Source organism: Carassius gibelio, chromosome A23 (genome assembly GCF_023724105.1).
Source record: "Carassius gibelio isolate Cgi1373 ecotype wild population from Czech Republic chromosome A23, carGib1.2-hapl.c, whole genome shotgun sequence".
Taxonomy (NCBI): Eukaryota; Metazoa; Chordata; class Actinopteri; order Cypriniformes; family Cyprinidae; genus Carassius; species Carassius gibelio.
Window position 1 is genome coordinate 14,446,733 of NC_068393.1, and position 23,434 is coordinate 14,470,166.

Below are 23,434 nucleotides of genomic sequence, written 5' to 3' on the forward strand. Positions count from 1 at the left end.
TGCTGTGATACAAATGTCACACGTCTTCTTAGAGAGCTGTTGACTGGCATTATCACGGCGTTGGCACTGTGGAGTTGTTTTTCTGTGGCACATCAAAGAGATTCTGGGTCACCAGCAGGAAAAGCTTGTTGTCAGAATGGTCAAAATATCCTATTGCACTTTCACATGAAAGACAGTGTATTGCTGAGATGTTTGGAGAGAACTGAAGGATTAAAATGAAAAATGTGGATGTTTTTTTTTTTTTTTATGTCTGTACAAGGCAGTTGCGTGCTGAGAGGAGAATCAGAGACCTCATATGGGAACAATCATATACTTGGCCAAAACTCTTTATGGTTTACGTTAGTGTTCACGAAAATACACAATGTTTGTAATACTTAGGAGGTGAAAGTAAAGAGTGGCATTAAAATAGAACCCACAAAGCTTTTAAAAATCCCTAAATTAAATAAATAGACATCTGACAGACATTAATGCAGGTTCAATATACACTCCTAGGAACAAACAGTAGCACTGTTAGAAATAAGACTGAAGAAATGTGCATCTTTTATTTTTACATTAAATAAACCAAATGATCAGAGAAAAAAAAAATATTTTTTAGAAGATATTTTATTACGTCTCTAAATGTATAGAGACAATGTATTTATATTGTTGCTTTTTAAACCATTTAGTCCATTTATTGTACTTAACTAACATGTTTTATTTTATTCTTCTTTGCTATATAAGCACTAAAGTGCTTTCAGCAATATTGTAATTCCTCCACAGTCATGTCAATAAATCATGAATTATTATGCTTTCTTTTGCAAAAACAAAGGCAAAACAGAAAGCTTGTTTGACGTACTGTTTATGCATGTATGTTTTATATGAACTGTTTGAATGAAGAGGCCTGCTTTGAATGAAATGCACGTCCAACAGACCATAACACTGATCCAAACACTGAAGCTGTGAATGATTTAGCAAGATCTACTGCATCTCCAGCATCACAAGCCGCGAACTGTTTTCATTATTTGCACATTAACCAAAATAACAATCAATCATCACTCTGAGAATAAAGTGAAAATCCCCCATCATTGTATAGCGAGAAGTGGGAATGCCACTAGGGAGCTTAGGAAGCAAAATCCAACTAATAAATGACTAAAGGGAATATCTCTATACTGAATTTAAAACAATAATTGCCTCATATTAAGCCGATTATGCTGTGACTGACGTGGTGCTGAAGAAAATTACTACTCTCGGTGAGCTTTTTTTTTTTTTTTTTACCTTTTGTGGTGTCATATTTGTGGGCAGGAGCGAGCTGTTGTTGTGATGTTAAAAGCTCTCAAGCTAAAACAGAGATGCTGATGGTTTATGTTACCTGAATTTCAACAGTACTGTCTGCAGCTTATGGTGCAAGTCTTTTGCTTTCACATCAATCCACAGGCAGTATACTCTCTTCACATTGTAAAGAAGTACGGCAATAGTTTTCCAGAAATGTTGAACTCCTACGCTTCTTTCAGAAAGTAGACGGAGTGATTTCACTGGGGTGATATTTCAGTTTGAATGATATTTCTCAAATGAGCTTGACTGTAATGGGCTTTATGTGGGCTGACTTCATTATGTCACAGGAAAGTGAACGAGAGAGGGAGTGGGTGGGCATATAGGATGAGATATGCTTTATGGATTGTGTAAAACTTATAGCCACCTTAAAGAATATTTCACTTACAAATGAAAATTTGCTGAAAAGTTACTCAACCCTCGGTCCATCTCCAGAAGCCATCGCATCTTAGTATTAAGCAACCATTTAAGCATGGAAGAAAAGTGGTTATATGTCAGCTTGGAGATACTAGTTGTTTACATTAATAATGCATTTAAATGTCAAAGTTCCCTATATAAACATATAATCCACAGAGCAGCTGTCTGAAGTAATAATTCACACCGTTGTAAGGTATTGCCAATAACAAAATAATTTATCAAATCACAAACCTGCATTTTCAATAATCTTTTAAAACCAATTGGTATTGTGGTATACGAATTAAGGGCTAGGACATGGTGCCATTAAAATGAGAGTATTCCTACAAATATATCAGTACAGCCACAGATTCCACACCCTGTCATTTTCCAGGAATAGATGGACGGGTAGTGAAATTACAGCTTTTGAAAGGGTGGAAATTTATGTCAGTTTAGAACTGGGAGCGACGGTAAGGGTTTTATCGGTTGTGTGTGTCAGAATGATGTTCATATTAGTAACATCATAACTCATGTTAAGTTTAAATGTTTTTAGTTATTTGGTTATTCTGTACTTTACAGTGCATTTTGCAGCGTACTGTAATTGCATGAATAAGTACTAAGAAATGTTAATGAACAACATGAGCTTAATATGTAATTATTGGCTGGGCCTGCTGCTTGTAATTGCACAGTTCTCATAACAGCACTTGAAAGGAGAACCCACTTAACCTAGAATGCTGGCCACATTTGACCTCATAATGATTTTTTTTTTCTTACAACAAAATCTGCATGCACACATACATACATAAATATACACACACACACGCACACACACACACACACACACACACACACACACATACACACACACACATATATATATAAAGATATATGTATTGTAATTTAACAATACATATATCTACAGTTTTATTTATACTTGCTTTTTTTAATGGAATCATTCAACATTTTAAAGTAGTCAGGTGGTGAAGACAAGAAAAATACAAAATGACAATGAAATAAAAAATAAAACGACTTCAATAAAAACCTAGAAATGTTTACATACACTGATACATTTAACAGCTTTCCCTCTTTTATTAGCAGATTATAAATATATTTTTACGTATGAACTGATTTTATGCTGAACTTCTGTTTTGAGAAATAAAAATAGTGGATTTATAATAACCATATTTGCATTTATGTATAGCTACTAAATTTTATTTAATCTTTAATTTATTTTCGTGAAATTATCTTAAATAATAGGCTATTAACCCCAGAATTCAGTCTTGATTTACTCATAAGCCTGTTAAAAATCAATAGCTCTAAAAGGCTAATACTTTCTCGGGTTGTAAGACTTCAAACTAAACATCTCTGTATGTTCATATGAGTTTAAAAGAAAAGATCACTCTTAGTTGACAGTTTTCTGTTCACCCCACCTGTAATCCTCTGGACCAGTAAATTTGTCCGAATTGGCGCGATCTCTCCAAGGGGTGGCGTTTTACACCCGCTTCTCTCCAGTGCGCTCGAAATCACCCCCTCCGTCGCTCTTATCAGCAATTCAGATTGCATGCAAATGCCCTGTGAACGGAGCGTCGTTCTGAAAAGACAGCGAGTGCGTGCGCGAGGGGGGTGAGTGAGCAGAGGCATTCCTCGTTCCTCTCTTTATTCTTCTCTGTCTGCCGGCTGATGCGCGCGCGTTCACTCAGCGCAGATATGAGCACAGATAGCAGTGAAGTTTGAAGAACGCAGAGAGCAGCGCGGGTCGGATTAGTATTTATATCAAACTTCAAGTTCTTTACTTTCTCTTTGAACCGTTTGGTTTGACCATGGGCTCTTTTTGTAGAAAGGCGTTTTACTGGCCCGTTTGGTCATTTGCTGTTGTTTTTGTGCTTTTGAGTTCGCGTTGTCATGGTAGTTGTTCAGAAAAGGAGCTGGAAAAACGAGAAGAAGAAGCGAATATAGTTTTGACTGGGACTGTAGAGGAGATCTTGAACATGGATCCAGTGCACAACACGTATTCCTGCAAGGTAAGACTTTGCACACCAGACACTCTTCAAATGCATCAAACTGAAAGTAACAAGGTGAATATGTAGCTCATAAAATATCGTATCAAAAGCCTAAGCTTATTCTTTAATACTTGTGGCTATTGTGCAACTGTGTTGCGAAGTATATCACCTGTTAGACATGTAGACAATAGCGACCAGTACGATATTTGAGTTTTGCTCACTTGATAAAAAATGTCAACCTCCTCAATCCTACTTTGATCCACTTGTAATTTGAGCTTTCATACACCAGGAACCTGAACCTTAGCCTCTGCAGTGACTTGATGTCCTTTCAAACTCTATTAGTGCTTTGGGTTCAATTATCTTCAATTATCATGTAATCATGGGCTTACTTTGTTTGATGTAACTAAATGTGTCACATATATCAAATTCTTGCAGAAATGAATCTGAAACTGTAGCTCTTCTCACCATAATTTAATTTTGTATTAGAAGAGATATGGCACTTAAAGCTTATACATTAAAGTTAAAAGGTTTGAGACATCTAGTGAAAAATGCTTCCTTTCTGCATTGCATGTAAGCATTAACAGTTTGAATAAAAAGTTGATTTGAAGAATATAGTTTTTTTTAGAATTTGGATTTTATAGCTGAGCCATAATTTTGTATAAAACCTGATGATCGTGTTATCCATCACTGAACATCTGACCACAAGGAGTTCACATGGTCTCGCTTTGTAAGTAACTTAAAAATAGTACAGCATTCGAAATTTCTTATTCATTTCACATTGTAATTTCTTATTTTAAGTATTTTAAAATCCAGTTTTTAATGTGGCCTCACACTTTTTGGACCACCACTGAGGTATATATATGAATCAGAAATGCAGAGCTAGACTGCAGAGACTCATACAGCTGGCGGTAGGTGGCCACTATGCAATGTGCAAGAAAGTGACCTTGATCTGCTGGAAATGGTGTTTTCTTAACCTAATCATGTTCTCTTTCCCGTCTGAAGGTCAGAGTATGGCGTTACCTAAAAGGCAAGACCATGGTGAATGGAGAGGTGCTGCTGGATGGAGGAAACAAGGTGATGATCGGTGGATTCGGAGACCCCCATATTTGCGATAATCAGGTGGCCACCGGAGATACGCGCATTTTCTTTGTCAACCTGCCTCCTCAGTTCATGTGGCAGAGCCAGAACGAACTGATGCTCAACTCAAGCCTGATGAGGATTACTCTCCGCAATTTGGAGGAGGTGGAGCACTGCGTTGAAGGTAAGAAACACTTTAATGACTCAGCATAAAGCTGTAATTCACATCTTCTGGCTGTGTAGAGATTTGAGAGTTTGAAATCTCCCGTGGTGGTGACGACGGTCCTGATTGCAAAAGCAGGTGGTGTTTTCTGCTCTAATTGCATCGTTATTCTACCTAATGAAGCGACTCACATTTTGTGACATTACATTAACCACGTACATTATATTAATACAGCAGTCATGGTGTTCTATATGAAACTTTACCAATTATTTTTTCTTCTCTCAACTTTTTTTTGTTAGCTGGCAACACTTATTGTATTTCCTGGGCTCTGGGGCCTTAAAAACAAAGCATATAATATGCTCTGTCACTAGCAATCAGCCACTGACAGTCAGTGCTCTCGAAGGAGGGTGTGTCTGTTCGCTAATGGAGCACCTCCAGGGCCTTTTGACTAATCTGAGTGAAAGTCCAAACCTCTACCTTTCCTTGAGGGAAATCATTTATAGAGTTAGAGTGGAGATACTAAAACATAACCGCAGAGCTTCAAGGGTCCCTGTTTCTATGTTATGATGGCATTCACTGCTTATTTCCACTGTCTCAAAGCCAGACTGTCAGAAGAAAGTTTGGCTCTGTGGGGAAGAACAGTTGAATGAATAAGGCCAGACTGATGTCCAAACCTCTGTGTCTTTTCAAAGTTCTTTTGGTTTATTTATGTAAATTTGAAATAGTGGTTGTCCTTGGTGAATGGCAAGTTACTTTTTCCATTTTGTAAATCAGCAGTGCTTGTAGTTTAATCTTGTTTAGTGTTTTACAATGCTGGCAACTGTACAAGCAGAGAATATAGACATTAGTCTGGAATGCAACAGAGCATTTGAAGCTAAGATCACTCTTATAGGTCCAATCGATTCTGTAAATCGGCACTCTGCATCCTTTCTGTTTGGCAGGTTGTATTGTCTGGACTTTTGAATATCGACATCAAGTCTGGTCCAGTTTTCAGCTTCTTCTGGCTGAGAATCAACCCCTTTTAATAGGAAGAGATAGCTTGATAGACTTTTAAAAGGCCCCCTATTATGCTATTTGAAAGGTTTATAATTTGGTTTTGGGAGTCCCCAACAAGAGGTTTACATGCAAGGTCAAAAAACAATTAAATTTGCATTACATTTTACATGCATAAATTAAATTTATCAATGACTCTCAAACGAATCGTTTGAAGATTCTTCCCTCTAAACCCCTCCTTTGCATGAGACTACTCTGCTCTGATTGGTCAGATGTCTCTTTGGATTTATCTACTGCGTACAGCGCATGTTGGAAACGGAACACCCATCACCATCACCGGATTATGGCTTATCAATAATTCATCCTATTATAATAAAGATAGTTCTCCACTCTGTCCTAATAAACAAAGAATCAGAGGGAAAAAAGTTGTTTTACACTTATGTTGGTAAACCGGACCCACAACTTGGTATATGTGTTACGCAAACACAGACGTGGAGTACTGATAAATCACTGCAGTTTGTAAACCAACATATTGCTCCATCCTTTATCATGACTCCAAGTAATAAGAATGACAGACATTCTATATTATATTATATAGGGGCACTTTAAAAGTTTAAAACCATATTTTGTGGTGTTTTTATGTGCCATTTAAGGGCAAGTACATCTGAAGTTGTTAACATTTATTAAAATAACAGCACTATATTCAGTTTACTTCCTGGTTAGTGTTAATGCTTAATTCTGTACCACCATTGAAAGTCCATTACACCAAAACATTGAGGCTTCAAAAAGCTCATAGACATAGCCATTTAATTGTCTTTTTATTTATATGGAAAATGACCAACCACACATAGTGCACATCAAATATGGTCAACCAGTGAAATGTGTTCTCGCGTGAACCTTTGTTATTGCATGGCTACATATACGGTTGAGCTTCTGTTTCTGAAATAATTCTTATTTTTGGATGACCAATGCCTTTAAGTCAAAAAAGCACAAATCATCCCTTTTTTTCTTAGTTGTTTGGTTTTTTGTGCTGAGCGTTTTGGCACAAGTCACTACTGCCATGTGCTTCAAATCTGATTCTTTTTATACTGTAATAGGATTGGATCTCATTTTGCACACAAGATGCTCATGTATATGCTATAAGTAGCAGACAGCTGTGCTCAGAATGGCCAACAGTTTGGTTTAGGACGAAGCTGGCAAGTTCTTATTCTGAGTCTATAAACAGAGACTGTTCTTCAAAACACTGGTTCTGACCTTGCTTTAGACATGGTGAGACAAGTATACTGTAGACCAGGCCTTCAATAAAAAGTGCAACCCTGCAGACTGAGTGTCTTGGAATAGTGCCTAATGGTGTCTGTTTTGTGTAAACTGATTTGGGAATCTGATGTTATCCATCAGTTATTTAATAAAGCATGACCTTTTAGTGAAGTTTATTCTTTTTTTAAGTTTTCCTTGCCTTTGTCACTGCTTAGTAACCTTGTTTTAGACATTAAAAATGAGTGTGAGGTGGAAAGAACAAGGTTGTTGCTGCCAGTCTGTTGAGTGTATCCTCTCCTTTCTCCTCACCTCTCACAAGTTACGTGGCACTGAGAAATGAAGGGATTCCTAGATGAAATTTAGAATACTTCCATTTAAGCCAAAGATTTCTTAAGGGGGTAAAAGCGCTGTTGATAATGACAGGATTTGGAGGGTGAAATGTGATAACGAGAGCGCGAAAAGAATTTCTTGATACAAGTGTAGACTGGAATGCTTATAGGAGAGGCCTAGAGGCACTGAGTTCTTACGCCCACCCTGTTTGCTCTTTACTGAGACAGACTACTTGGGTTAATGCGTTCATCTGGCAAAAATACATCAAGTGCATCTGTGGAACTTGAAATGAGATGTTTAGAAAAATATCTGAGCTGCTGATAGTTTTGTGAAGTTTTTTTTTTTTTGTCTTTTTGGAGCTTGATTGGCCCTGGTCCCCATCCATTTTTATTGAATAGTCTTCTTTTTATATGGAAAAAAAATTTCATAAAGGCTTGGAATGACACAAAGATGAGTAAAGGGTTTTATTTAGTGAACTATACTTTTAAATCCTGTTTTATTCCACGGCTGGAATTGTGTATCACCAGTGTTTGAATCTGGAAATCTGCGAACAGAGTACTCAGAGAGATTTTGCTGTTGTTTCTTCAGTCAACAAATCAAATGTTCTCCTTTCTCAGAAGTTGGCATGTGCGAACATGCCACTTTCCAGTGTTTCTGTCACTTATTTGCATTGTGGACACTTATTCATTAAATGCCAAACTGCACAATAGTGGAAACTTGTGTTGTGCTGGAAGATAATTGTTTAAACCAAAGCTGACCTGTTTCAAACCATTGTGATCCCTTGCATTTCTGATCTCTGAATAGAGTGAATTAAGCCAGACTAAAAAAGAACAGCTGGAAAGCTTAGGAAAATGATATGGTTTCATGTGTTCAAGCTTTTGAAGTTTTTTTTTTTTTTTAAGTTTTATTTGAATCGAACTCTATTAAGTTAGTTTTTACAAAATGGTTTTCCAGTCGGATTATAAGATGATTATTTAGTTGCATTATGTAGCTAATGAACAGAGGCAATGTAGATTTTCTGCGTTTTTAAACTTCTCCTGTGATCGGTCCCTCAGTTTTCTCCTTGCCATGACCCTTGTTCACCCCGGTTTAAGAAACTTAGTTCAAGTTGAGCTTTAGCCTGAGGACAGAGAGTCCAGTGCTGGTGGTCTGTCATGATAATGAGTGCAGGTCATTCAGTCGAACTCTCTGGCTTGAGTGTGTGTGTGTGTGGCAGGTTTGGGAATGAGAATAGAAGGTCTTTGGGCGCACTTCCCTTTTATTCCGGCTGTTTGTGTAAGGAGGAGGCCCGGCATGCCTCTGATTCCACATTGCACGAAGTTCAGCCCCGAGCAGGTAATGATTAATAGATAGAGCATAATTGAGGTGAAGGACTTCCTCCAGCCTGCAGTGATTTATTAGTAATCTTAGGATGATAATAATTGGAGAAGGTTCCTCTCAGAAAGGGGCTTCATTTAAAAAAATCACCCCCTGTGTTATTTCAAGCTGATCTTCCTGAGTCAGACTTTAGCCCAGGGATTTCCAAATGTGTTTTATGAGATTTGGGAGCCCAGCCATCAGTGAATGGAGCTGAAAGCCTGTCGGTACCATGACACGAGTTTCGAGGGGATGAATGATCTTTGGGAAATGGCTGTGATGTGGCAAAAAAATGGTTATTAGCAAATGAGCGATTCTAGGTGCACATGTAGGTAACTAGTCAAAACAGGAAGCGGATTAAGGTTTGTAGATTCCATAGTTAGTTTCTCATTTTTGTCTCAGGTTATTTAGTCTGTAATTATAGCTTTGGAGTTGTCTTAAATGTATAAGAGAACTTTGATCTCCATTTAGGGCTTGTATAGGCTCATCACTTTACTTTTACCTGTGCAGAATCACTTCTTTGTCTACGTATGGGACTTTCTCTGTGAAACATGGATAGAAAACAGATTGAATGAGTGGCTAGAGAAACTGACAACTGAAAAGATAACTCAAGTAAGGAGGGGCCGAGGGCTGAGAATTATACCTGTTGGAGTTTCCCAAGTTATTACATTATAAGATTTTAATTAAACCCTGAAACCTCCACACTTGCTCGGAATACTAATTAAGCTCCGGGATTGAGAAAGCTGTGAAACAAAGGTATAAGAGTGTTTTGCAGTCGTCTGCTCACCTCCCTTTTCACTTTATATTCTCCTCCTTCCTGTAGAAAGGACGAGAGTTTGTCTTGGCACAAAGTACGAGTCTGTGTCTGGTGTAATCTCTTCAACAGACATCATTGTTTAAGCAACACATGTCGACAGTCTTAAAGTCAGATTGATTTCATTACACAGAGTTCAAAAATGTGAGGAATTCATTATTAGATCTGTTAGATTTAAGGAAGTAGAGTCAGAGTGAGGCAACTGCATTTTTATTGAACGTTAAGTAATAAAAACAAAAAAGTGAATTAAAACTGAAATACAAGTAACGCCAGTTGTTTGGCATCTACTCATCCATCACTAAACAAAATGTAAAGAGGCCGTACCTGTTACTTCTGTCCTGTGCAATAGAGGTTTATTAGTACTTTTTAGAAACATGGTTGAGTGCTTCCTGTGAGAAGGAAACACTCAGTTGGTCACCATGTTCTCAGAAGTTAGATGGGCAATAGAATGGAAAGCCCCTCATGTTCCAGACACAATGGGTAGAATGGATAGGGAGACATGTTATGGATTCCTTGAGATCTGTGGCAACGTTTCAGACTGGTCTAAATGTGAAGCGATAGACAGCTGCTGCAGTTAATGCAGCTAATCCACCACCATTCACTGTTACAGACAGAGATTCATCTGGCACCAGTAAGACGTGTTATCATTCTAGTCACGTTTGGTCGTTGTGCATTATTTTAATTCACGCTTTGTAATTGTTGTTAAACTTGTTTGCATTGATCGTTCTATATGACCCTGTTGTAGAATAATCTCAAAAAACCTAAAGAAAGTTTCATCACCTTTTTATTTCAGGCATTAGCACCGGTTAAAATCAATTTAACTGCTGATGCTAGGGAAAACTGAAATTCCTTTTTCATTAGATACTAGAACCTGCTATGATTCTCATTTAAGCTTGACTTTAATGTCAGGGCCCAGTGAAAATGAGTTCTGCGCTGATGGTATGAAAAGCGCATTGCTAATTGAATGGTCATAGTATTAAAGTTTTAGAAGAAAATAATCTTTCCAATAGGTAGTTGAAAGCAGAGCTGTCATGGATGAGACAGTTGCTTGAACCAGACATGACTCTTTGAAATTAAAGTGTTGATGGGAAAATGAAGATTTTTGAAAACATTTTTTCGCAACACCCTGGTCATTTCTCAAACTCAAGAATTTGAGCAAATGGTTATTTCAGTTTTCAGTGTTTTGAGGACATCTCTGATGGTGGTGCTAGCTGTGCGGTGCTAGCTGATCATTAGCTGGTTCAAACTGGATATAACCATTTAAGACTAACTATTAACAATTTTGTACCAGACTTGACCAGCTGTCTATTGTTACCTGATCCAAACTGCTCTCTAGATGGTCTTGGACCACCATGTTCCAAAATCTAATTTGACTCCTTCAAGATGGTTGCTGGTTTGTTGCTTATTCGAGATGTTCCACCTTTCTGGCCAGATAAAGAATCCAGTTTCAGAATTTGAAACTAAAGAAAAACTACAGCAGACTAAATGGTGGTCAAGAGTTCACTCAGGGCTATACAATCTACTTTTACAGTCTGTTTGCTGAGTGAAGTAGCCCATGACGGAGGGGGTTCAGTGCCGTTTCGTTTGCCCCTGCTGGAATGTCAGTAGTTGTAAGGTGCAAAGCACAAAGAGCACACAAAAGCCCAAATAACACATGCTAATGGAGTGTGTGCAATGTGTGCCTTCCTTGAAAAGGAAGAATCCATTCATATGGGCCAGCATCAGCATGAAACTGTCCTACACTGACCTGGCATTGATAAATCATTAAACTGGACCTGCACTGATGGTTTTCTGTCCTTCTAAGTGTACTCGAAAGGTCATGAAGGAACCTGCACTGCTTAAATCCAAAGCTGATCCTCCCACAAGCTCCCTACAATTCTAAAAACAATTTAGCCTTTCTGGTTTTGTTGTGTCCTATTAGCTGGATCACAGGATGTTAATGTTTTTTTTGTTTGCCATTGCATGCTCATTTCCATGAGGATGTTGGGATACAATCCTTTCCTGTTCTCTTTTACCTCCTCTTCGTCATTCTTGTCTAGGTTGTTTCCTTCTGGTAGCATCTTGTTTTATTTTCAACTCATTTGGTTCTCATAATAGGTTCCTCTCATCATCTGGCCAACATCAGGGCCATCCACAACTGAATGACTTCGATATTTTTGAACATTTAAGATAAATATTTAATTCATGTGAAACGGCAGCTCTGGAAAGTGAGGTACTGTGCTCCTAGCCTTCCAACAGTCCTCTATCTTTCAGAGCCCTGTTGAGTTTACCTGTAATTTCACTGGAATCTGACCTGTAAAAGCTGGCAGTGTAATGACCAGCAGGTGTAGACCCGAGACCTGCAGCAGAGATGCAGCAGACCCCTTCTAATTCTCTACTCAAACATGTGCAATTCTGAGATTGTAATGAAGAAAAGAAACCATAATCTAGAATGATCTTTTATTAGAATAAAAAAAAAATTTTTTTTAACAAAATGCGTTGCTGCCTATTAATATTTTAATAGTATTTTGGATTATAATAATTCATAAAATGCTGTTCTTTTGAACTAAACTTAACCCACCAAATCTAAACAAATTAGAATATGTTCACATGCCAATCAGCTAATCAACTAAAAACACCTGCAAAGGTTTCTTGAGCCTTCACAATGGTCTCTCAGTTTTGTTCACTAGGCTACACAATCATGGGGAAGACTGCTGATCTGATAGCTGTCCAGAAGACAATCATTGACACCCTTCACAAGGAGGGTAAGCCACAAACATTCATTGCCAAAAAAGCTGGCTGTTCGCAGAGTGCTGTATCCAAGCATGTTAACAGAAAGTTGAGTGGAAGAAAAATATGCAAAACCAACCGAGAAAACCACAGCCTTATTGAGGATTGTCAAGCAAAATTGATTCAAGAATTTGAGTGAACTTCACAAGGAATTGACTGAGGCTGGTGTCAAGGCATATAGACGTGTCAATGAATTTGGCTACAGTTGTTGTATTTTTCTTGTTAAGCCAATCCTGAACCACAGACAATGTCAGAGGCATCTGACTGGTGCCCAGTGGTCCAAAGTCCTCTTTTCAGATGAGAACAAGTTTTGCATTTCATTGGGAAACAAAAGCCCTAGAGTCTGGAGGAAGGGTAAAGAAGCTCATAGCTTAAGTTGCTTGAAGTCCAGTGTTAAGTTTCCATAGTCTGTGATGGTTTGGGGTCCTCTGCTGGTGTTGGTCCATTGTGTTTTTTGAAAACCAAAGTCACTGCACCCGTTTACCAAGACAGTTTTGGAGCACTTCGTGCTTCCTTCTGCTTACCAGCTTTTTGAAGATGCTGATTTCATTTTCCAGCAGGATTTGGCACCAGCCCAGTCTGCCAAAAGCACCAAAAGTTGGTTAAATGACAATGGTCTTGTGCTTGACTGGCCAGCAAACTCACCAGACCTGAACCCCTGAGAGAATCTATGAGGTATTGTCAAGAGGAAAATGAGAAACAAGAGACCAAACAATGCTGATGAGCTGAAGGCCACTGTCAAAGAAACCTGGGCTTCCAGACCACCTTAACAGTGCCACAAACTGATCACCTCCATGCCACGCTGAATTGAGGCAATAATTAAAGCAGAAGGAAAACCTACCAAGTATTGAGTACATATACAGTAAATGAACATACATACTTTCCAGAAGGCTAACAATTTTTTATTGGTCTTATAAAGAATTGTTATTTGTTGAGATATGGTGGGTTTTTGTTAAATGTGAGCCAAAATCATCACAATTAAAAGAACCAAAGACTTAAACTACTTCAGTCTGTGTGCACTGGATTTATTTAACACACGAGTTGCACAATTTGTTTTGAATTACTGAAATAAATTAACTTTTCCACGACTATACTAATTTATTGAGATGTACCTGTACTTTTTACTGTATATTTGATTAAATAAGATGCTTTCTTCAAAAACATTACAAAATCTTACTGACCCCAAACTTGTGAGTGGTAAATTTATATAAAAACATTTTTTGAGGTTAAATATTTAAAATCACATGCATCAAAGGTTTCTGTTGTTTATAAGTATTTGATGATTGCTCCACATGAAATTTTAGAGCCATTAAATGTAAACTTTTCTTGAAATTGGTTTTCATGAGCATAATCGATGCGACTTAAACACACATTTTTAAGAACTGTGCACTTGTTAAACTCTTGAAAGATTTAAAAAAAATATTTGTATTTTCTCATTTAGCCATTTTGACTGACAATATGGGAAAATCTCTATGCTCCTGGTCTCTTTGATGTTAAGCAGTATGCCTCTCTGTTTCAGCAGTCTGGTCATCTTTGCTCTGCTAAAGGCCTCTTAAGTCAAGATATCTGCCTGACTCAAATGAAGTCGGCTGGTAATCCTGTTGTTTTAGCCAACAGTGGCACGGAAGTGCTGGCTTTCAGAGGCAAACAGAGATATCTGACACAAGGCATCTCGATTATGCACACACAACCGCTAGCAGATATTTAAGACTTTGACAAACAGTTTTAGGGACGTTCACGTCCACATCTCTCTCTTCCTCACTGTCCTTCTGGCTTTCCCTCTTGCTTTCTCATACACACATACCCATGATAATGGCAGCCTGCTGTGCAGATCTGTCAGTATCTGTAAACCAGAGGCCATGTGGAAGGAAAGGGCCTCATTACTACTCTGTGATTATGGAGCTGAACATGCTGGAATGCTGCACGCTTAAAGTAAGACAGGTCTCGTAAAGAAATGTTGGCCTTTGAAGTAAATAATTTGCTTATTGTTTCTGGGCTTGTAACACCCTTGTTCATAGTTTGCAGCCTGGCAATTATAAATGGCAGGGTTTTGGGAAGTACACACAGAGGAAATGGTGCTTATAGGAAATGTGGTTTTAATCATCATGAAATCAAAATTGTCTTTTTTAGCCTACATATTGCCATGTTTTATTGTGAATGATCCATCTGTAAAAAAATAAAGATATTATATTATTTCAAAATTATACAAAAAAAGAAAAGAAAATATGCATTAACAAAAAATACAATATAACTTGAACCATAGATAAAATTAAGAAACTTTTGTTAAATGTTTCATTGTCCCTCCTGTTAAAAAGTTTTTTTAATAAAAATAAATAAAATACAATTTTCTTAAATTACTTTCATAGATTACTTGTTTGTTAGTTTTTTTATTTATTACTTAATTGTAATTTATTTCATTTAATATTTATTATTCATCCAGACAGACATATTTGGCTGTTGCTTTAGAATTTTAGTTCTAGTTTCTAAATAAAATAATTCCACAAGAGTGCAAAAGTCTCGAGAAGCATTTGCACTGCATATGGCTGTTAAAAATATACTTAAATGACCCTAAAAGATCCACCTGATTGGGTCCAGTTTTTCCAACAACAGCCTAAATTTTTTGTTTAGTTTTTAGTCTAGAAATGATCCTATTGAAAAGATGCAATTTCTTAGCAATGCTTGTTCCAAGTAGCACATTCTCCTTTTCAAGTAGGAGGACAGGAAGGGAGGATAAAGAGTAAGGGGACAGAGAAACTGGAGCGAGGGAACGGGGCCAGCTCTTCTGCTGTGGTTTTTCAGCTCATGTTATGAATGCTGGGATGAAGTCATGGGGAGAGCAGCCAGAGACCTCTGCTCTGCTCTCCAGTGCTAGTGTTTTATCTCCTTGTCTCCCTCACACACACACCATCTGGCCAGCTGGAAGCTGGAAGGAAGTGGTTTCTACAGGTGAGATATTCCTTTATCTTTCATTTGCTTTCTGTCTTTTCCCCTGAGAGAGAGAGAGCAGGGCGTCCCTGAGACTCTCAGTGTTTTTAGGGACACACTAACCACACACAGACAGAAACGGCAGACACACACGCACTGGCACATTTATTTATTATTTTAAGCCCAGACGTTGATGGGCTGATGGGCTAGAACAATGGCTCCCATTTGCTTTTACCGAAATGAGTGTCTTGACGTCAGATTCAATCAGATTAAACAGTTTGAACTATATCTGCAATGTGAAAGTGAAGTGTCAAGAGGCCTATCCTGAGGGAATAGCTCTAAAGACTAAGTTCACTGCCTAATTCAGTGGTTGAGATTTTAAAAGGATAGTTCAACCAAAAAATATCACTGTATCATTTACTCACCTTCATAATATTCCTTATTCCATAATTATTATTATTATTATTATTTTTTTTTAATTTACTGGTTGATTTTTTCCATGTAATTATAAAACTGAGACTTCAAGCTTCACAGATTATGCAGACACTGTATAATATGGCTGTCTCAGTCTTATTTCCAGAATTAAGCTGTTTGGTTTCTCTGGGGTGCTTTAAGCGTAATGGGTTTAAGGATCAATTCTCATATTCTTTCATGAAGCAAATGCACTAATCTGAATTTAATAGAACAGAAAGCTGAAATCGACTGGAATGAGAAAAGTGAGATGAGTAAGAGAGCGCGAGTCATTGGCTGACTCACATGTTGAAGGTTTGAGTCATTTCATTAACATCAAGGGGTGAAATGTGTTAGAAATGGCATTTGACAATACGCAGTTTGGAGTATGTTAAAATATGACTCATATAAATAAATAGGATGTTTAATATATCGCATTTTCGAATATTTCTAATTTAACGTGAAGCTTAGAGGCCATGCCTGATAAGAAAGCATTAGTGCATTTATCTATCAATTGAGCTATCAAACAAGCTGTTAAGCAGGATTTTGTGAAGTGTTTGGTAAGTGGAGGTCCAAGTAGAATTTGTGTGGAATCCTCCTACATCCCCTCTGGGGTTTAGGTGAGACTAGTCCAGACCAATGCTATCTGTTACATCAGCATTTTTGTGTGGCTTTGTCAAGGACGCTGAAGTGTTATCTGAGGGGTTTTAACCTAGGCTGGAGTACAGGTCAGATCCAGGTATGGTTAGGAAATGCTTCCATTCTTCAATGTTTATTTCCCAAAGAAGCAGCTCAGCTGAGAGAGAGAGAGGGGAAGTTTGCTCTTGGCCTGGTCTGACCTTTTTCAGTCATTTAAATTTGTAAAATTTTAACATCTTTGCATCATTATTTTATGTTATGTTATGCTATGTAATTTTGGTCCAGTCCTACCTTGCAAGTCAATGGTATTCATTCATTTATTCATTCATTTATTCAATAATTCGACTTAACAAGCCTCATGATTTAAGGTATGATGATTTATGCTATATTTTTATTCATTTATGTAAGTCATATCAGCTGATATCAGATATTACATTTAGATTACCTTTGCTTAGTTATTCTTTAAAAAAACTGATAATTTAATAACACTTTTAAATGTCATTATTAGCAATCTTAATCAATATCCATCCTTGTATACTGTATATTATAATGTAGTCATGGCAAAATTTGCTTGCAGCCTTTAAAATGACTGATTTTAGCTTTTTAATGGATGTACTGTAGTCAAAATATTGTACACTTCCGAATTTGTAATATTGGTACGTCACTACTTAGGAGTTTGTATTCATACTTGGACTTCTGAGGAATTTTAGCACCTCATGAATTGCTGTGGTTTGTGTTTTCCCTCATTTTCCCTTCTGCCCCTCATTCCCTCTTCGGCTTTTTGTTCTCGGGGTGGCAGAAGGAATGTGCTGGGTTCATGGTTTCAGTGTGAGATGGATGACCAGGCTGAGGGACTACAGGCTGACCTTATGGGGGAGGGGTGTGAGGAACTGGCAGAGAATCCATTAAAAAAGTCACATTGGTTCCAAGAACCTAGCTCTCAGAAGTTAGGAAACTATGCCGCAGTGTGCCAGCTTACATTCTTCTGCACCTGTTTCATAAAGAGTGACCTTCAGATTACTTGTTTTGTACTACAGACTAGGGCTGGGCGATATGGCCAAAAATGTCACAATACAATTTTTCCTATCAGCCTTTAGGCTACACATTTCAAATCTTCAGTTCTTTCAAGTTTGAAGCCAGATTTTTGCTCCAAAGTGAAAGGTGTAGAAACCAGACCATTAATTGGGGTTTAAACTACTCTTTATTATCACAACATGACAACCACTTCATGGTCTTTATGGTCAGAACATGAGAATTATTTACACTTTTCCAGTAATTTTTCCTTAACAAAACAAATGTCTTAATAGAAACAGTAATTTCTTAGTTAACAGTAGTTTCTGCATGTTCTAATTAGTGATATATGAAAATTATGAAACAGGTTTGTGTTGCTTGACTTTGATGATGCTTATCTTCAGCACCTTGTAGTGCAGGCTACAATATTAATAATATTAATAATTAATATTTTTTTGTCTCTTAGAAATGCACATTTGACAGAAGCTTGAGTTGACAGTAGACATCGCTCGAGTAAGGATGCAAATGTAACTTTGTTCATTATCAAAAACAGTAACATCTGTAAAAATATGAACTAGCTCATTTTTATATGGTGACATTTAATTATTCGGACTGATTGGGTTTTATTAATCGCGCTGCATTGTTCTGCGCTTGAACTTTGAGCCAAGTGGATATATGGTCCATGTGGCGTGCTTCAAATGAGTAGCGCTGTTTCGTTATGCTTTTTTTGGTACATAAACATTATATCGAACATTTATTGAACTTTTGTTATAGTTTTATTAAGGGAAATTATAACGATAAATTATCACGATAATTATCAGTATCGTTTTTATTGCCCATACCTACTACAGAGATATACTGACATGTTTGAGAGTTGAGTGAGTAACGTTTGAGAGATGCATGTAGTGTAACGTTCATCAAACCTTTCTTTTAGTGAAAGGGTGGATTGTAGATTTTTTTGTGGTCTCCCTCCAGAGCCCTGTTTTCCTGTTTCAACTCCCCCTCGAACTCCTTGTTTTCTGTCTTTTTGCTCAATTGTGCCAGTTGCAGATTGAACTAGCTGGCACAGTGCTAGCTAGAATCTTGATCAGGGTGTATTAACATGGAGACAATGGAGCATGCTGAAGTGATTTCTCCCTCCTATCCCCTCGTCCCTACCCATTCCCTCGCTCTCTTAAGCTGTGATCTCTTTCCTGGGGTCGCTGTCCGTACAGAGAAAAGAATAATTGACCCTGCTTGGAGCAGCCGTCTGTCTGCAGTAGAGTGCCTTGAATGGAGCCCAGACTTCATATCTGCTCGTGAGCAGCAGTCTCCCATTGCCCCAGCACATAATCAGCTCCTCCACGTTCACCCCTTCTGTCACTTCATCCTTCTATTCCTTGATTCTCTGATGTGGCACACCCCATCTGTTCCCAACACCACATTATTCAAATGAAAAATGACCTCGCTAGATGGGGTGATGGATGTGGCCACCACCATGTGTCCTCGGAGCATGCGAGCGCTACAGAGCACGGTTGCGTGATTTTGGCTAAGTGTGTAGTTTTATGAAATTTTTTTGTGTCTGGCTCCACATGTTGGTATCGGTACCGAATACTGAAATTTTGGTACCATGACAACACTAATATAAACAATTCTAAAATGTACAATTCAAATCTAAAATGTAATTGTTAATATAAATTATTAAATGAACAATTATAAAATAATTTTATTTAAATCTATTAATGTGCTTGTGTATGTGCATATATATATATATATAAAACAAATTTTAAATGAGTCATTATGAAATTTTATAATAATTTATAATAAGAATATTTTGCTTGTTATTAAAAAGTATTAAGATTTAAATAATACTATAAACATAAACAATTCTAAGATATATCATTCAAAAATATAATAGTAATTAATAACAATAATAATATAACTCAATAAATATACTACATTTTTTACATAAGAATTAGATATTTTATGTAGTATATTAAGAACTACAATTTAAAAACACACACACACACACACACACAAACACACACACACACACACACACACACACACCTAACTGCAAATTATAATTTAAATATAATTTTTTTTTTTTCAAATATTTATTACATTATTATGTTATAATAATTTGTAATACAAACATTTAGTTTGTTATAATTTATTTATAATAATCATTTAAATAATTATTGTTATAATATATATATATATTATATATATTCATTTTCATGATGTCAAATCGATGTATGCGTCATGAACCAGGTACTTAAAGGTGCTGTAGGGAACTTTTGTAAAAAAATATTTTTTACATATTTATTAAACCTGTCATTATGTCCTGACAGTAGAATATGAGACAGATAATCTGTGAAAAAAATCAAGCTCCTCTGGCTCCTCCCAGTGGTCCTATTGCCATTTGCAGAAAGTCATGCGCTCCCGGTAAAAAACAACCAATCAGAGCTGCGGTCCGTAACTTTGTTTGTGTTCAAAATGTAAAAAAATGAACATAATAAGCGAGTACACCATGAATCGATTTTCCAAACCGTGTTTTTAGCTTGTCCTGAATCACTAGGGTACACCCATAATAAGTGTTTATATTCGGACTATTTTAGATTGCTTCGGGGGTACCGCGGTGGAGTAACCCAGTACCTTTGTGATTCTTCATAGACATAAACAGAGAGAAGTAGTTCCGGCTACAATATTCTTCCGCAAGGCGCAAGCAGTTCTGTTTATTAACCGCTTGAGCGTCAAAAGTTCCCTACCACAGCTTTAAAGAAACCAGGTGCCGTAACATTTTCATTTTTTTAGTACCGACTTGGTACTGAAGTACCGGGTCTTTTGACAACACTAATATATATATATAAATATATATATATATATATATATATATATATATATATATATATATATATAAATAAATAATATAAATATATTATATTTTCAATTATAAATTTTAGATGTGTTATATTTGGTTTTTATATCCTTTCTTATTATATATCAAACCATTTTATCTAGCGGATTGGTGCACAGTGTAAGTTTACACTTGCTGGATTACATGTAACTAGTCATAAATGTTGTATTTTAGTTTTGCCTCCTTCAACTAGACTGTCAGTGATTGATGTCAAATTCATCTTTCAAATCAGATGCTGCTTAAGATGCTGCCCTATAAAAGCCCCAATGCCTATTAAAAAGTGGCCTGACTGTAACCTTTATATCATTCTTATGTGAGGACTTAATTCTGCCAAGCGTGAGTGGTGAAATATGATGTATAAGAGTTACTTTAGCGGCTTGTTTTGTTGAGTGAAAAACAGGAATTGAAATGTTGCAACAACAAGTTGTCCCCGGGCGAAGAGTGGAGGATATGTAGGAGTTAGATTTTTTGCCTCCTTTTTATCCTGTGACATTTACACCATTGTTGTACTTGACTGTGTGCGACTTTATTTTCCACTTTTGCCCATCAGTGGTGGTCTGGGATTCCTTTACCTGGTTTTCTAGAAACAGAAAAAAGAAATGTATATGCTCCAAGTTTTTATGCAACCACATGGGTGTTCCCAGCTGACAGCAAGATAAAGGCCTTGCTTGGCTCCCCTGGGCTCCTCGGTAAAGGAGGGGAGGATAGTGTTGACTGTGTTAGGCAATGATGGCAGGAAGAGTTGGCTGAGAGGATTAGCTTTGGCTCCCTAGTGCAGAAACCCCAAGTTCATTTAAGGAGGTGGGCTATGGGTAGATTAGGAGGAGGGCCTGTGGTGATGTGGAAGAATTGGACTATTGTTGCAGCCTCTTCATCAAAGTGTGATGTGATTCTGTGAAGCTTAGAGAGAAAGAAGAAACTGGGAATGAGTGTGAGAGTGAGAAATATAGACAAAGAGTTTGGTAGCACAGGTCTTTTTTCCCAGTATGCTTATGTTTGAAAGCTAGACAGGCCAAAGTGACATTTAGCAAGCCGCTCCCGCACGTTTTATTGCACTTTCTTATTGCCTGCCATGCTTCATTTTGTTTTGCTGGAAGTTGGGTTTCATTGGGCTTGTCACAAGCGGCTCTCTAATGAGGTCAGCTGCACAGGACTCCAAGGTTCTGAAGCCGGAACATGGTTTTCGGGGAGGGACTGTGGGTTAATCTTGAACAAATAATAAGCCCAGGTCAAAGAGAGAAAGCCACATGTCTGGTGATTATTCACAGAGATTTCCTCCTTAATGTTTGAGGTTATTGCTCCCAAAAACTTCTAGAAATAGAATTCCTGACCAGACTTTCATCTTCAAGGTGCGTACATTGGTTTCTTGACTAGAAATAGAGAAAATAGAATCATTTTTCATTATTTTTATAATATCATTGAATTGGGGTCCATTATTGGGTACACAGCAAAATACTTAGGGGCACCACTAGTGTTGGGCGATATGGTCATTTTTCAAATCGTCATATCGTCAGCCTGTGAGATCTACAATACACAATATTATCGTGCATGGGTGGAGCAAGAGAGAGACTCTTTGATCTTGTCATAGCATCACTATATGGCGTTTTAAACCGTGCAAGTGCGCGAGAGAGAGCCTATGGAATCCCCAATAATCTGAAAAAATATATTTTCAGACATGCTGATGAACTAACATTAAATTAAAAAAATACTGTATTTAAAACAGCTAGTTCATATATAGTCGGACGCAACTGTCAAATCACACGTCCTGTGACAAATCTGCCGCATCTGCGCATGGAAGTTATCAGTCTAAATATTCTTCGCGCGTGCGTGTGTGTGTGACATGCGGTGCTAAAGTGAAATAGCTAGACAGTTTGATAGCAGAATTATAATAGTCCGCCAGTAATTTTTTTTATTATTATAAAATACATTAATAGGAGAATGAGCCTAATATCATCTTGACTATCGACAGAGGCATCTGCTATCGTCGAAATCCCTTACTATCGTCAATACATGATACTATCTTCTATCTGCATAACCTGTTGTTTTCTTACTGGTAAGCATGGAAACTATAGAAAAGCCTGTTGTTCTTTGATCCTTACATTTAGTCACCTACAGTTTGAGAAGAATGGTCTTGCATCTTGTTTGGTGTGGATGGGGACATTTCCAACTCTTACTCTTAAATATGCGCAGATGAAACACTGTTTGGCTGACCTGAGGTTGAGTACATTATCAACATGTTTTCATTTTTGGTTGAACTACCCCATTCATGGTTAGTCTCATATTCAGTCCAGTAATCTCATAGAAACTGAACATTTTTTTGACTCATTAAAACTTAACTCAAAGTCAGACACCTTATTTAACACATTAATTCTTTTAAATTAGGCAGGTAGAGTACTTTCTCAATGATGAAATGAGATAAAAAAAGAGTAAATGGTGAGGTAGAGGGTGAGTTAAAGGGAGTGAGTCAGAGAGTGTGCTTGAGAACCCTTGTGTATTTATCTATGCTTCTTCAAAGAGCCTCATCTAAGTGATCAGTTCCTCTAAGCTGCAGATATCTACACCGAGGGAAGCATCATCCTTTTCTTTCCAACATATGCCCTGGAAGCAGACTATATAAAGCCAACATCCATACCCTGTCAGAGTTTGACAGATGGGCCTGAAAACGCTTCTTTTTACTGTCCGATCCTCCCCAGTGAAAAGCTTGCTTTCAGGCAGTGACTTGTAGATTAGTGCCCTTATCGGTTTGCAGTAATCTGATTACTCTGACATCTGTGGGACAAAAGAAACACTACTCCTGCAAAAGGGTTCTTGCAGAACCCTGGCAGAACCCCAGAGAAAGAGATAATAAAATTCCTTTAGGTGGGCATCAGTGTGAATGGATTGTACCCTGACTCAGGCCTACACATTACTGGAGGCATTTGGGCTGGGCAGAAAGCTTTGTTGCAGATTCCGAAAAACTTGACGTTGGCAATTGGGACGTGTGGCAATTTATTGTACATTCGCAGATGCCGATGGAATGTGGGGAAAGAAGCCAAATTCAAGCACTCGAT

General features: G+C 37.5%; 1 protein-coding gene across 4 annotated transcripts in view; it reads left to right on the top strand.

Annotated features, from left to right (window-relative positions):
* Positions 1–3,288: 3,288 nt before the first annotated feature.
* Positions 3,289–23,434, top strand: part of LOC127944967 (agrin) — a 228,413-nt gene continuing 208,267 nt past the window's right edge. Inside the window, exons 1-2 of one of the 4 annotated variants that reach the window (XM_052541409.1) lie at positions 3,289–3,722; positions 4,704–4,962. In XM_052541409.1, coding sequence (XP_052397369.1) covers positions 3,522–3,722; positions 4,704–4,962 — 460 coding nt within the window. In that variant the 5' untranslated portion in view covers positions 3,289–3,521. The remainder of the gene's footprint in view (positions 3,723–4,703; positions 4,963–23,434) is intronic. The other 3 variants (XM_052541413.1, XM_052541408.1, XM_052541412.1) reach the window with 3 other exon arrangements.